The sequence below is a fragment of the Grammomys surdaster genome, unplaced genomic scaffold (assembly GCF_004785775.1).
Source record: "Grammomys surdaster isolate TR1022 unplaced genomic scaffold, NIH_TR_1.0 150, whole genome shotgun sequence".
Lineage (NCBI taxonomy): Eukaryota > Metazoa > Chordata > Mammalia > Rodentia > Muridae > Grammomys > Grammomys surdaster.
Window position 1 is genome coordinate 7,997,213 of NW_021604608.1, and position 12,225 is coordinate 8,009,437.

At 43.0% G+C, this 12,225-nt stretch overlaps 1 protein-coding gene across 4 annotated transcripts in view; it reads left to right on the top strand.

Annotated features, from left to right (window-relative positions):
* The window catches only part of Zcchc4 (zinc finger CCHC-type containing 4), a 41,557-nt gene that overhangs the window by 7,108 nt on the left and 22,224 nt on the right, over window positions 1-12,225 (top strand). For all 4 annotated transcript variants that reach the window (XR_003711154.1, XM_028765278.1, XM_028765279.1 and 1 more), the window contains exons 4-5: window positions 6,522-6,797; window positions 7,124-7,201. Coding sequence is in view for 3 of the 4 variants with exons in the window: in XM_028765278.1 (XP_028621111.1) it covers window positions 6,522-6,797; window positions 7,124-7,201 (354 nt within the window). In the remaining variant the exon portion in view is untranslated. The remainder of the gene's footprint in view (window positions 1-6,521; window positions 6,798-7,123; window positions 7,202-12,225) is intronic.

Sequence of the window (12,225 nt, forward strand, 5' to 3'; positions counted from 1 at the left end):
AAGGTCTGCTGTTAGACAAATGCCATAAACATAATTTGTGTACTCCAGGAAAGGCAAATGGAACATCAAATGGAGATCAATAAAAATGACATTTCAAAATGCTAGCCTGCAATTTGTGAATCATGCTGAGCCATGCGGCAGAATGAAATTTCCTTTCCCTCAGGGCATGTGCAGTAAATAGGAGGCAGGAGCTGAGTAATCTGAGTGCTTCCGGCTCCTGTTCCTTCTTCCCTCAAACTTCAAAAGCCTGTCTGGATACTAAATTTAAAGCAGCATAGGTGAGGGATGATGTTGTGCTCATGAGATATGGGATGAGTGTAAGATCTCAGTTTATCTTCCGTCACGAAAAGCTTCGTGAGCTGGAGCTGGAGCTGGAGCTGGAGCTGGAGCTGGAGCTGGAGCTGGAGCTGGAGCTGGAGCTGGAGCTGGAGCTGGAGCTGGAGCTGGAGCCCTCTGCTGGGCAGTCTGGGAGGCCTTGAAGGAAGGAAGCGATTAGGGTCAGGCAGTAGTGTTCTTTCCTCCTTTTGATATTGATCACTCTCAGGTGGGTGAGTTGTCCTGCCTGCCCACTATTGCTTTCTATATTAGTTGCTTTTCTGTTGTTGGGCCAAAACACCACAGCCAAGCCAAATTTATAAAGAAAGCCTTTAACTGGGCTTATGTTCCAGAGAGTTAGAGTCCAAGGAATGGCGGCAGGAACTCACATCTTGGACCACAAGCTGGAAGTAGAGGGTACTAACTCAAACTGGCGTGAGTATTTTGAAACCTCAAAGCTGGGCCCCAGTAACATACTTCTTCCAGCAAGACCACACCTAGTCCTCCCCAAAGAAGCTACCAACTGGGTACCAAGTATTCAAATACCTGAGGCTTATGGAGAATATCTCATCCAAACCACCACAGTTACCTGCTTACAGATTTCGTGGTTTCTGCCTGCAGCTGGCTGTTCCCTTGTGTGACAGGTAGTCCGATTGACCACATTGGGTATCAGAATTGATTGAGCTTCATGTACTTTAGCAGCATGTGGGATTGTTTTACTCTTCCTGTTGCCATGGTAAAATAATCTGACAAAAGCATCCTAAAGGGGAAAGGGCTTGAGCTCACAGCATGAGAGTATGGTATATCTTGTCAAGAATGTCCTGGTGGCAAGGGCTGGAGACAGCTGGTCACTTAAGTCTGTAGTCAGGAAACAGTGCTCTAGTAGTCTCCTTTTTATTCCGTGTAGGACACAAGCCCAGGGAAAGGGCAGCTTTTCCCATCTCAGTTAACTAAATCAAGGTAACGGGTCTCAGCCCTGTCTGGAAGCTTGTTTGCAGATGCTGTCATGTTAGGTCACTGCTAACCTTGTTTCTTAGGTCTTATAAAGCCTGAGTTTGTTGTGGTGGGCAAGTGTGTTCATCTCCAGTACCAAATGTGCCCATCGACTGTGTGGTAGTATGCTTCTATACTGAGCATGGTTTCGTGGCAGACAACTCTTCATAGGGATCTCAGTAATGGGCAGTATTAGGAACTGGGACCATGCTTTCATAGGAGCATACAGTTGAGCTGCACCTCTGCTGACATCAGTTATCCATCCAACCTCAGTAGCATATATGCTAAGATACAGTGTGAAAATACATGCTTCTGGGAAGTGATGACATAATGGTCTTGATTTTGTTTTGATCCCGACAACATCCAACCCTACAATAGTGAGGTTGAGACACTCCAAGCAGTGAAGGCAGGTACTTCCTGCAGTTCCTTTCTCTAAAACCCATTCCAAACAAACCCACATGCTCACACAGCCGATGTTCAGATTCCAGTTTGGCACAAACCAGTGGTTTTTATAGTCACCGTACAAATCTTGGCCCTGTTTCTTGCTAGTGTGGAGTACTTGGGAGGGCACAATCTTCATGATCAACTGATAGACCCCGCCCCAAATTCCCATCCTCTTGCAGCTCCAGATTCACTCTCCATTCTGATACATGGTCTCAGTCAGGAAGTAGACTGTAACTTTCTACTCTAAGATGTGCTATAGGCTTGTAGGTAAGTGGGTGCCACCTGCTAGGGAAGACCCCAGGGCTCACTGCCTCCTGCTATCTGTGGTCTGGTAAATAGAAGTCTAAGTACATCTGGCATTGGGAATAAGTCTCCTGTATTTTATCCTTACAGTGAAGCAGCCTGGTTTTGTTCTGTTGTAACAGTTCTGCTTGCCCTGGGTTTGGTGCCCGTCTACTTTGCTTCTCTTTTGTTCTCTTTATATGTTGTTTATATTTTCTCCTGTTGGGAGGTGGTGGTGTTTCTTTTATATTTTTCTGTCCCCTTTAAAACTTTGTTACATGTATAATATGTGCAGGTGCATGTGGCCGCAGCAGGGGCATAGAGGTTGAGGACGATTCTTGGGATTCAGGCCTCCCCCTCCCCCCCCCCATCACTGTGGTTATGTGAATCCTGGGGATCGAACTCAAGTCAGCAAGGCTTTTGTGGCCAGTGCTTTACCTGTTCAGTCATCTTGCTAGTCCTCTGTAACTTTGTACCCGATTTATAACCCTTTCTCTGACCTTCATCCATGTAAAATGAGAGATGACTGTTTATTCTTATGTTTTATCACTTTCTTTTTTTTGTTGTTTTTGTTTTTCGAGACAGGGTTTCTCTGTGTAGCCCTGGCTGTCCTGGAACTCACTCTGTAGACCAGGCTGGCCTCGAACTCAGAAATCCGCCTGCCTCTGCCTCCCAAATGCTGGGATTAAAGGTGTGTGCCACCACCGCCTGGCTTATCACTTTTATTTTAATTGAAGTTTTTTTTTCTTTAGATTGATTATCTTTGATGCTTTTGAATGTGTCTTAGAGTTCTGTTACTTGACTTTCTTAGTTTGGGGTTATATGTGTGGGCCTACACACTATTCCAGTGCAAAGCCTCCCTGTCCCTGCTGGCTCCCACATTCTCTCCCTTTTCCCTTCTTGCATTGTGCTGCAGCCTCCTTTTGTTCTGAGTCTGTGGTGAGACTTCAGCGCCCATAATAGCCCTTTGGCAGGACTTGCTGTATATATCTATTTGGCTAAAAGTCAAAGCACTTTCCCTTTTGAAGCAAAAGTCTTTTATTTAAAAGTTTCACATAAGAATCTGCACGTGGCTACTCTTATTCTTCTTACATGTCTAGAGTAGGCAAATTGCTGGAGACTAGAGGTAGATTAGTGGTGGCTGAGGCTGGGGGTGGGGAAATGAGGAGCACCTACCAATGGGATGAGCTTTTTGTGGTGATAAAAATGATCTGGAATTAGGCTGTGGCAATGTAGCACAACCTTGTGAATGCCCTACCCACCAGTGACTCGCACACAGCAACCCATGACTATTACGGCATGCGAATTACATCTCAATTTAAAAGATGTGTCTGAGGCGGTAGAAGCAGATAGTCCTGAGGTTCGAAAAGAAGGCCCGCCAGAAGTAGCCACAGTCTTTTGGATGATTTCTTTCAGATTTAAAGGTTTGTTCATTTATGTATTTTATGTATATGGGTACTTTGTCTGCATGTATGTCTGCACACCAGAAGACAACATTCGACAATTGTGAGCTGCCATGTGGGTGCTGGGAATTGAGTCAGGAGCTTCAGAAGGGCAGTGAGTGCTTGTAACACTGAGCCATCTCTCCAGCCCTTCTTTCGATGTAACCTTCCTACTTCATTTTGTGTACTGTAAGGCAGGTACTGGTTAGTTCTTCCCTTTTTATGGTATTAAGATTGATATTAGTTAGCCTATATAATCTCCTAGCAGCCTTTCATCTGGTGATTTAGCAGTAGTGACTGACTGTAACCGTGTGGTTAGGAAGGATGACAGGATCTGATCATTGCCCAGTTCATGTGTGAGTTACAGTTCTGTGAAGAATGCTTTGGAGCACTCCACTGTGGGCTGTCTCACTGCATCTCATGTGGGAAAAAGTCAAGATACGTGTTTAAGTTCTTTTTGTTTTGTTTGTTTCGCTGCCCTGGAGACCAACCTCACAGCCCTATAAATCTGTAACAGCACAATTGATTTTCTACATTAGCTTTTGCTTTGCAACCCTGCTAAGCCTGCTTGCTGGTTTAGCAGCCTTTCTGAAGATTTTCTTAGGACCTTATCTGTATGACTGTGTTGACTGTGAATAAATAAACTTTAATGTTTCCTGTCCCATCTATGCCCTTTATTTTGTCTACTTAGGTTGGGAGGAACTCCAGCAGGTGCTGAGTAGGAAAGGATAGCTTGCTTCGAGCTTAGGGTGAAAGCATTGAGTCTTTGCTCAGTAAAATGGCAGCCTTGCTGGGCGGTGGTGGCGCACGCCTTCAGTCCCAGCACTTGGGAGGCAGAGGCAGGTGGATCTCTGAGTTCGAGGCCAGCCTGGTCTACAGAGTGAGTTCCAGGACAGCCAGGACTACACAGAGAAACCCTGTCTCGAAAAATCAAAAAATAAAATAAAATAAAATAAAATAAAATAAAATAAAATAAATAAATAAAAATAAAATGGCAGCCTTGAGGTTCCTTAGGTAGGCTTTATAGAGCTGTGGAAGTTTGCTCCTTTTTGGTTTTGTAGGGGATCTGCCTGCCTCACGCCCCAACCACCCCCTACTGCTAGAGTTCATAGCATGTGCAGCTATGCTCAGCCTTTCACATAGGTGCTGGGGATTTGAACCAGGTCCTCATGCTGGCAGAGCCTGGGCTCTTGTCTTTTGAGCTGTCTTTCCAGCTTTTGGGGCTGTTTTCCCACACGACTGAGATAGGTCCTTTCAGTATGCTGACTGCAGGATTTGTAGCAGTGAGGTTTTCCTGCTCTGGTTTTGGTACATCTCTTCTGGGGTCGCATGGACACTTCAGTCATGATTCATGTACTCTTTCCAGGCTTTGTATGGTCGGCTGCCCTGTCCCTCTGCTTTCTCCAGTCATGGTTGTAGGTGACCAGTTGTATAGCATCTGAAAGCTTACTTTGTGTGTTTTGTCAGGGCTTTGAGGGTCAGAATGGAGCCAGTGAGTCCATCACTGGATGTGGTGTGGAAATGATTCTCATGTACCACTCAGTGGGGAGAGTCAGCAAATCTGGCATCAGTGTTGCTGACGGCTGCTGGTTTTCCCGCTGTGGCTTGGGGCCTTCCTTGCTGACCTTACCATGTGCCACTGAAGTTTCCTCATCCCCCCAACCCCCCTTTGTAGTCATGAATAAAGCTGTTGGAGGAACACTCATCATGGGGCTAGAGACGTTTCAGTTGCAGACAGGCAGCTGATTTCTTGTTCTAACAGTCTAGAATATTTGTCACTGCCTGGGGGTCTTTAAAAGGAAACTACTTAGAAGTTCCAGTGTTCTCTGGATTCCTCTTTACAGCATCTCCATACAGCTCTTAACATTAGCTGGGCTGAGCCTGTTGACTTGCCAGTCAACAGGAATGGAATCCTTAGGACAGCCCTGTCTGTCCTCAGTGGGCTCGTTTCTTTTCCTTTTGTGTTCTTCTTTGATTTTGTAACTGGTATCTCGTATAAAAATCACCAGCCTTTAAGACAGTGGTTCTTGACCTTCCAAATGCTGTGACTCTTTATACAGTTCCTCATGTTGTGGTGACCCCCCCATTATAAAATTATTTTCATTGCTATTTCATAATTGTAGTTTTGCTTGTTATAAATTGTAATGTGAGTATCTGATATGCAGATGGTCTTAGGCAACCCCTCTGTGAAAGAGTCATTTGATCCCCCAAAGGGATTGCGACCCACAGGATGAGAATCACTGCTTTAAGACATAATGATTGTGTTTTCTTTCACCAATAATCTTTAATAAAGTGCAAAAAGAAAAACTGAGCTGTAGTAACTCTGAAATTAGATTTAAAAGCAAACAAATAGGGGTCTCAGTATCATTCCCGTTTCTGCTTTTAAGACTGTTTTTCTATGTAGCCCTGGCTGGCCTGGCTATATAGTTTATGGGTGCTGGGGTTGCAGATGTGTACTACCCCACCTAGCTCGAGAATCTTTTTAAAGGCTTTGGTACTGGTCTGCTGGCTAGGGGAGGGGCTGCTGACAGCCACTGTCAGTGCTGCTAAGAGCAGAGAGTGCAGAGGAACATCTTTCCTTTTAAGAGGTAATTTTTCTTGTTAAATATGTCATAAGAACTTGAAGAATGATCTTGATTTCTCACTTTAAAATGACTGCCAACTGAGCCAGACTGTTTAACGTGTCAAAGTTAGAGCACATGGATTTGTCGATAAATTTAAATGTGCTAGTAGTTGCCATTACTACTAAATTGTTTGAGTAATATATTATATTCACATTTTAAATGAATATTGATCTTCATTCAGTGACTAAATTGGAGCATCTCAATTCTTATGAAATTGCTGACTCTTTTCCACTTTGTAGGTATACAGCCAGACATAAATTCTCACCAGCATTCCATAGATCCGTTTTCTCATTTTTGCTTCTTTATGCACTACTCTTTGGGAAGTAAGAATACTTTGTGGATACTAAAAATAGCAAAAGTATATTGTCTTAAAAAAAAAAATGTTAAAACACACTCCCGTGTCTTTCTTTGTATCTTGAAGGTACCTGAGTTTCATTCAGTTGCCCTTGACTCAAAGAAAGTTCTGTCAAAGTTGCCAGCAATTGCTGTTACCTGCAGATTGGAGGGAGCATGGCGGTCATCAGCTGACAGCTGACATTTCTATCACCCAGCTCGGAAGGCCCAGTCAGCTGCTCTACCCACTGGAGAACAAGAAGACACACGCCCAGTACCTGTTTGCTGATAGGAGCTGCCAGTTTCTAGCAGGGCTTCTTGCTACCCTTGGATTCAGAAGAGTGCTGTGTGTTGGAGCACCAAGGTACAGTCCACTTAAAAAGTTCTCCCCTTGGCACCATTCTACGCTTATGCACATTTTTATGAAGCAGTCGCACTGTGTGCAGAGTGAGGACTTTCCATGCAAGAGGACGTGGAAAGTGAGTCCCCTTAAATGGTTGCTTTCTGATCTGAGATTGAAAGTTTTATGTTAGATTTCTCTGTTAAGTTCTGCCCTTAAAAAAAAAAAACAGTCTGGAAAACTAAGCCATGACAGATTCTCTGCAGTGTTTTACTGCAACACGTTTTGTTTGCTGCCTGTCTGTGGCATTTGTAGCTTCTTATTAAATTTGCTTTCATTACTCGCTGCAGGCTACATGAGCAGATCAGGCTAACAGCACCAGGTGAGAAGTCCAACATGAGGAGCCTTTTATTGGATATTGACTTTCGGTAGGTTTATAATATCACATTTCTTCTTTGTCATCTCATTTCTTTCTGTGTTCTTCTCTTCTGAGCTGTTCATAGCCTGTCACACACTTTAAGTAACATTCAGGAGTAGTGGTAGGTTATGAACACCTTGTCAGGTATATGAAATCAACACATAGCCTTTGTTTCAAATAAATTGGCGTTGGATTTTTTTTTTTCTACTGAGGAGTGCAGATTCTTCTCCATGAATGGGTATCCTTGTATGTGATTTAGGATTAGAAACAATTTCTTCTAAATGTGCTTTTTCTCGTGCTCTAATGCTTCCAGGGAAACAGAACTGCCTCATTTGTAGTCAGAGTTTTGGGATTTTGTTTCATCTTCAAATCTTGGTCATGTAATAGGACGTTCTAAAAATACTACTTTACTGTATGACATGCACTTCCCTGGTGCAGCCGGAAGTGGAGGGAGTGCAGCCGGAAGTGGAGGGAGTACAACCAGAAGTGGGAGGGTGCAGCCGTGCATTAGGTAGGTCTTGGGCTGAGAGTTAGAAAGTAGGTATATTTATGGGAGATAGCTATGTGTGGGAACCGCGGGGCACTTCTCCTGTCTGGATGCACCTGCATACGACTTATAGTGTACAAGGAACAAATTTCCATCCATTGCCAGAGTGTGCAGACTGAAATGTTCCCTCATCTCTGTAATGGTTTGAAGACAATTATTCTCGGCAATTTTTACATATCATTGACTATATTAAAGGATCAGACTTTGTGTCTTTCATTTATATCTGTTTGAACAGTGTTTCAGTATTTGTATGAGACATTAAATATACTTTTTCTCCCTGCAAATAAGTCAGGGTTAGAAATATTATTTTACGTGTATAAGTATTTTACTTACATGTTATATGGATACCACATGTGTGCCTGATGCCAGAAGTGGGCATCGAATCACCTGGAACTGGAGTTAAGGATGGTTGTAAGCTGCCATGTGGGTGCTGGGAACTGAACCTGTGTCCTCCATTAAGTGTATCAAGTGTTCTTAAACACTGATAGCTCCAAAGCAAATTTTTAAAGAGTAAAATGTCACACACAACAGCACAGCTTAGAGGCTGGGAAAATATTGCAGGGGTAAAGAGTGGGGAGGTTAAGGGGGAGGTTTGCAAGCACAAGGACCGAGTTCCAGTCAGAGGTGGCCATTATGGGATGAACAGTTCACCCCAGCTCTGTGAGACAGATGAGAGAATCGCTAGGGCTCGCTGGCCAGCCAGCCTCAGTGAAAAGGTGAGCTCCAGGTTCAGGAAGAAACCAGATCTCCAAAATAAAATGAGAAATGATTGAGGAAGACTGCCAGTGTTAACCTCTGACTTCCTCACACACCTACATACCTGTCACCTCCAAAAGTACAGATCACACAATGTACCTTCCCTTATACTTCCAAGTCAACGATATACTGTCTGCAGCCCACACGTCCTAGCTCTTCACACCACGTTCTCAGCCGTGATGAGTAGGACTGACCTGTTAACCACTTACCCCTGTTGACAGAACTGGTCTGTGTTCAACAGGAATTATCCTTCCCATTGTGATAATGCAGATTTTGTTTATAAAGATTTATGTAAAATTGTATGTTTGTATGGGTATGTGCATGTGTGTGCAGGTGCCCTCAGAGGCTCAAAGAGGGCATCAGATCCCTCAGAGCTGGAGTCAGAGGTGGTTGTGAGCCACCTGATGTGAGTCCTGGGAACTGAACTTGGGTCTTCTGCAAGAGCAGTATGTGCTCAGAACTGCTGAGCCATCTCTCCAATCTTCTGCTGTATTTTTAAATTGAGTTGTAATTATTACCAGTTTGAAGTGTGTGTTCCCTTGGTTTTGAGTCTGTGTTCAGTAGGTTATACAGTGATACCATTGTCTGTTCTCAGAACATCTTATCTATTTCTTTAATTTTGGGGTTTTTGATATAGGGTCTCACTGTGGCCTTGAACTTGTGATTTATTGATCAAGTGCTGGGATTCCAGGTGTGAAACACTGATTACTGTTCCTGACAGTGACTTTCTGGCCTCAGGAGTTTGCCTCTTCTGGGCATTTTATATAAATGGACCCATTTAATATGTGACCATGTATCTGGCTTCTTTTAGTTAATATAGTGTTGTAAAAAGCTTATACATACAGCATACAATAGCATTTCCTTTCTTTGTGACTGCTTAGTATAGACACATCAATTTCTTTTAAAATTCTATATTCCTTTGTTTCCTAAAGTATTACTATCAATATAGATACATTGTTTTATATGTAAAGTTTTACTTTGGAATCCTTGTCATGTATCAACAGTACCTAGTATTTTTTTGAGTTCTTGGCATGTGTCACGCCCTGTATAACTCATTTCCTGTCATAACCCTATATAGTAGGTGCTGCAATCATTCTTATTTTCCAAATGGAAGAACTGAGGTACAAAGATGTGAAGTAACTTAGGCAAGATCATAGTTTGTTAGTGAGCAAGCCAGAGTTGAAAGCCAGGCAGCCTTAACTCCAAGCGGAAATACTTATCCTTCAGTACATGAACCTGTCTTAGGCTGTTCCTCCCGCCTTTGCCAGCCCTCCCTCTCTGCACTCCTCCTATTGGTTCATGTGAACCAGTAACTTTTGCCAAGTGAATTATATATTTAGAACAAGGCACTCCTATTGGTTGCAAGTACTTCCTTATTGCCAATCTGTTCATATGAAAATGTTTCTTGTTTCATACTGGAGTCCAGAACACTGCCAGCTTTGTCCCGGGCACTGTCTGGGCCTCACACCATGGTGTTAGACCTCCACCTCTCTGTGTATTGCCTTTTATCATCTGATGGTGCCTTTAACTTTTTTCGTACTTCTAGGGGACTTTGGTGGCAGCAGAGTTAAACTACCTTACCCCTACCGCTATTCACCCAGCAGTAGAACAAAGTCTTCTTTCCTGAGCACCTTGGCAGGAGAGCTCTAGAGTGCTTTGTTTAGCTAGATGAACTTGTGAGGCTGAGACATTCTAGAAGCTGCTACCAGCTGGGCAGTGGTGGCACAAGCCTTTAATCACAGCACTTGGGAGGCAGAGGCAGGCGGATTTCTGAGTTCGAGGCCAGCCTGGTTTACAGAGTGAGTTCTAGGACAGCCAGAGATATACAGAGAAATCCTGTCTCGAAAAACCAACAAAAAAAAAAAAAAAAAAAAAAACAACAAACAAACAAAAATGAAGCTGCTACCATAGACAGCCCCTGACAAGGCGGATGCAGTGTGCTGTCCAGGATGGAAACTTGATTGGGAAGGGGAGCTGGAAGTGCTAGAGAAAAAGCTGGTGTCTGTAACCAGATCATTCTAGACATAAGTCAGTGGGGTTCCTTCCTGTGTTAGTTTTCAAACTTCAGCAGGAATGGTGCAGTCCCAGTGTTCGACAGCAGGGACTTCCTGGAGTTTACCTTGTTGTACGGTGACTCCGACTTTGTCCAAGAGAAACTTCTTTGAAGGTAGCTGTGGATGATTCAGGCCAAAAGAAGGAGATACATGGAAAATTCACATGTCTCTCCTTCTCAGAGGATCTCAAGGATCTCAGGTTTGTTTTGTAAAGGAAAGTTTTGTAAAAGCTACACAGATTTTTTTTTTTTTTGGCTTTTCCAATCTTTTAACCTGTTTTTAAACATAAAACAAAACAAAACAACAACAACAACAAAAACAGGTTTCCCCCCCTTTCCTGTATTTCAGATGTGTTTCTTTTAATTGAGAAGTATTTCACACATACCAAACAGTGTTCCCAGGTATGTTCATAAGACTGCAGCACCACCTCACTGTATAAATTTCAGGACTTTTTTTTAAAATCACCTTTGAAAAGAAACATTTTCCCAGTGAGCATTTGCTTTCTGCCCCCAGCCTTTGACCACTGCTTTCTGACTTCTTTATGAGTTTGCCTGTTCCAGTATATCTGTACATGGGGTCATAAAGTAGGCAGCCTTTAGAGTCCATCCCTGTGGGAGCATGGACCAGTACACCTGTTTGCAAGGGTGAGTAATATCCCAAAGTGTGGATTTCCTCCAACGGCCCATGTGTTAAAGGCTTGCTTCCCAGTGTCTCCCAGTTGTGGGGTAGTAGAACCTTTATGGTTAGTTGGGGCCTAATGGGAGCCCCTTGGTGGGACAGTGTGCTCTTGGAAGGTAGTTCTCATAGGTCACGTTGACAGGCTGGTCCTACAAGAAGCCTGACCTGCTGGCTATCACTAGGATAGCCTTTAATCCTTTCACTTAAGAGGCTGAGGCAGGAGAATTGACACAAGTTCAAGGAACTCTAGTTCCTTATTGTCCTGTAAAAGGCCTGTCTAAGGTTGTTCAAGTACCTCAACAGCGTGTTCTCTGTCCATGGGCTATAGATAGTTGGGGCTGAGTGACGTGAAGTCAACATTTGCTTCGACGGTTTCTGTATGCTCTAATTTTAGCATGAAAGATGTGAGACTCTATTTGGCAAACTATTATCCAAATAAAGTTAGAGCAAAAAATGAATTTCTTAGGTTCATTTATGAAGTAATTTTATTCAGCTCTTGATTACATTTCCTGTGGAAGAGCGTGCTTCACACTTGGTGACTGACTCTCATTTAAAGAGAATGAATGGCCAAATTAAGCGAGTGTCCTTTTGAGCGGTTTTCAAGTGCATGCTTTCCTGATTGGTTTTGTTTGCCTTGTTCAGTGGAGAGAATAATTCTTTGTGGCCAATTTCATTTTAAGAGGGCAATGTTGGATGTTTTTAAAAAAATATAATTTAAAATATGAATAATTATGTTCCCTTGTTTGTGTTTGATGGAAACTTAGAACTGAAATCTTGGCCTTTTCCCCTCTCTGGCTCTGCACATTGCTGCCCAGAATGCTGTGGACAGGTGTGCAGTGCTGGAGTTTATGTAAATCAAATTCTCTTTTTAATTTTTAAAAGTGACTTTGCCTTTGTGAAGCAATGAAAAAAAAAGAAAAGAGAATAAATTAAAAGGAGATTGTATTTTCCCTTTTTAAAAGACAGAACACCCTCAAATGATAATATTTGTCAACAAAT